General features: G+C 65.3%; 2 protein-coding genes across 2 annotated transcripts in view; one reads left to right on the top strand and one right to left on the bottom strand.

Annotated features, from left to right (window-relative positions):
• The window catches only part of AMSG_05854 (ankyrin domain-containing protein), a gene marked incomplete at both ends in the record, with an annotated part of 4,150 nt that extends 3,079 nt beyond the window's left edge, over window positions 1–1,071 (top strand). Inside the window, one exon of the mRNA XM_013901796.1 lies at window positions 9–1,071. Within this exon, the coding sequence (XP_013757250.1) occupies window positions 9–1,071 (1,063 nt within the window). The remainder of the gene's footprint in view (window positions 1–8) is intronic.
• An 18-nt stretch (window positions 1,072–1,089) lies between these two features.
• AMSG_05853 (clusterin-associated protein 1) lies at window positions 1,090–2,365 on the bottom strand (the record flags this gene model as incomplete). The annotated part of the gene is made up of 4 exons (XM_013901795.1): window positions 2,309–2,365; window positions 1,787–2,130; window positions 1,429–1,742; window positions 1,090–1,336 (listed from the first exon to the last, which is right to left on the bottom strand). The coding sequence occupies exons 1-4, from the start codon at window positions 2,328–2,330 to the stop codon at window positions 1,090–1,092; spliced, it is 927 nt and encodes a 308-aa protein (XP_013757249.1). The 5' UTR covers window positions 2,331–2,365.
• Between the last annotated feature and the right edge of the window lie 246 nt (window positions 2,366–2,611).

Genomic DNA, 2,611 nt, shown 5'->3' with positions numbered 1-2,611 from the left:
TCAGCAAGCGAGTCGGGCGGGGGCGCGGGCACAGGCGCAAGCGTCGGCGAAGCAAGCGCTGGTGCACACACAGTCTCGCCTGCCGAGCACCAGGCGCTGGCACAGGCACATGCGGCGGCGCTGGGCAAGATTGCAGAGCTGGAGGATGCCAAGGCGGAGGCAGCGCTGCGAATCGCGGCGGTGCAGGCGCAGCTGAAAGAGGCCGAGGCGCGCGGAGGCTCTGATGCTAGTGCGGATGGCGCCGAGGTGACTCGAGCTGCGCGCGAGCTGCAGCAAAGCAAGGCGCGGGTGACTGCGCTGGAGGACCAGCTGGCGGTGGCGCAGTCGGAGGCCGAGGCAGCGCAGCTCTCGCTCTCTGCCGTAGAGGACCAGACGGCGCGGCTGGAGAGCGAGCTGGCGGAGGTCAAGACGGTGGCGGCGGAGCGCTTGGAGCTGATCAACAAGCTCCAGGCCGAGAAGGAGGCGGCACAGGCGCGGATCGTGGAGCTCACTGCGGAGCGCGACGCGGCTCTCGACGAGGCGGCGACCGAGGCGGCGGCGGCCAAAAAGGCCAAAAAGTCGGCCAAGAAAGCAGCCGATGCTGCGGCCAAGGCTGCTGAGCACGCGGCGATGCTCGCGGAGCTCCAGGCTGCAGAGCATGACCTGGAGGATCTCGCTGCGGCCGAGGCACCCGCGGCGGCGGCAGGCGAGGCACCTGTTGCGCCGTCGCCGCACACCACGGCCGACGACCTCGACGTCCTCCGCAACTCATTCGAGTCGCGCGAGGTCCAGGCCCGGCGCTCGCGTGTCAAGTCTGTCGCTGACTCGTGCACCGAAGGCATCCGGCGGCTCTGCTCATCGCTGCACCTCTCGGCGGCGGAAATCAAGTCGCAGCTCACCTTTGTCGTCGACGCCATCAAGATGCTACAGTCGGATACTGGGCTCTCGTTTGAGGCCGACACCATTGCCTTCGTGCAGGCGACCAAGCTCGTGCTTATGTCGCCGGGCAACGCCGGCGCCGCCAATCGGACCGGCCAGGCCGGTGAGGCGCTCATTACCAGCGTGACGTCGGGCATTGCAAGCTGGGCGTAGTGTTATGACAGCGGGCAGTTAAAAGTCAGAGTCCTCGTCGTCGCTGCCGATAGATGAGCCGCCGGACGACGACGAGTCGTCGCCGCCGGCAAACGAGCCGCGTACTTGAGCGGCAGGGTGCGAGGGCGAGCCCGTCGGATGGTCGTCGCTGAGCTCAGCGTCATCCCCGAGTATGCGGGCTTCTTCCTCGCGGTGGAGCTTGGTGCGGAGGGCCTCGAGCGACTTGGCGGCCTCGTCAAACTGCGCGGCGTCCTTGAGCTGGTAGCTGTCGAGCTCCTGCTCGAGATATGAGAGGTTGCGGAAGCGCTCGAGGTACAACTCGTAGCGGTGGCGGAGCTCGTTTCAAGCTGCTCGTACTCGTCCATGTACGCCGGGCGCTGGCCCTTGAGGTCGTCCATGCGCTGGCCCTTGCGGGCGAGCTCATCCTCCTTCTTGGAGATCTTCTTGCGCAGGTGCTCCTCGTCGGATGAGAGTGACTTGAAGCGCTCGAGAATGGCGTCTGTCTTTTGCTTGGCGGCAGCGGCGGCGGCGCGGATGGACTTGGCGAGCGCGTCCATGTCGAGGTTGCGCTCGATGGCCGATGTGCGCGACGAGCGGAGCGCTTCCTCACGCTCCAGCAGGTCGAAAAGCTCGGCCGAGAGCTTGGTGAGCTCCGAGGCGAGTGCCCTAGTCTTGCGCACGTCATCGGCCATACCTTGCGGGAGCGGGGGAGGACGATGGCGGCGAGCGCGTCGCCACCGGCCTTGGCCACCACCTTGGACGCCTTGTACAGCAGCGACGCCAGCTTGAGCAGCTCCTTGACCGCGTAGCCGTCGGCCATCAACAGCTTGCGCGGGTTGAGCTTGATCCGCGCCTGCTTGTACATGAACGAGACAACGGCGGTGAGAAACAGCTCGCGGTCGCTCTCGGTCTCGATGTCTGTCGGAATCTGTGCGTGCGCGTCGTACCTCCGCACCAGCCACACCAGCACGTCCGACACCAGAATAAAGTTGGGGTAGCGGAAGGCCTCCAGTGAGATAGCCTCGGGATACCCGAGCGCGCGCATCATTTCTGTAAAGTCTGTCGTCTCCGCTCCGCAAACGCCCACGTGTGTCCATGCATGTCGGTGGTGGTGGTGGTGGTGGTGAGTCCCGTTGGGCGCCAAAACCATGCCATGCCCTGCCATGCCAAACCCCCCTTACCGCACCCATGGCATGGCATGGCATGGCACTTGCCCCCCCCCTGCGCATGTACGTACCTCGAACATTGCGGTATGACATGTCTGTCCCCTGACCTATCTGCACCAGCCGAGATAAGTAGCCACCTTCACCTTCACTATCACCGCCACGCCACCGCTCCACTGTCTGCAGAACAGGCAGTGCCATCACCACCAGCCAGCCACCCGACCGATCACCACCACCACCACCACCACCACCACCACCACCACCATCACCACGGGACCGATCACCCGATCCATACCCCTACCCCTCCCTCCCTCATCCCCTCCCGTCACATCCCCATTCCCACTCCTCTCTCTCTCTATCTCTCTCCTCCCCCACCC

The sequence above is a fragment of the Thecamonas trahens genome (genome assembly GCF_000142905.1).
Source record: "Thecamonas trahens ATCC 50062 unplaced genomic scaffold supercont1.27, whole genome shotgun sequence".
Classification (NCBI taxonomy): Eukaryota; order Apusomonadida; family Apusomonadidae; genus Thecamonas; species Thecamonas trahens.
This window is presented reverse-complemented; position numbering and strand designations above follow the sequence as displayed.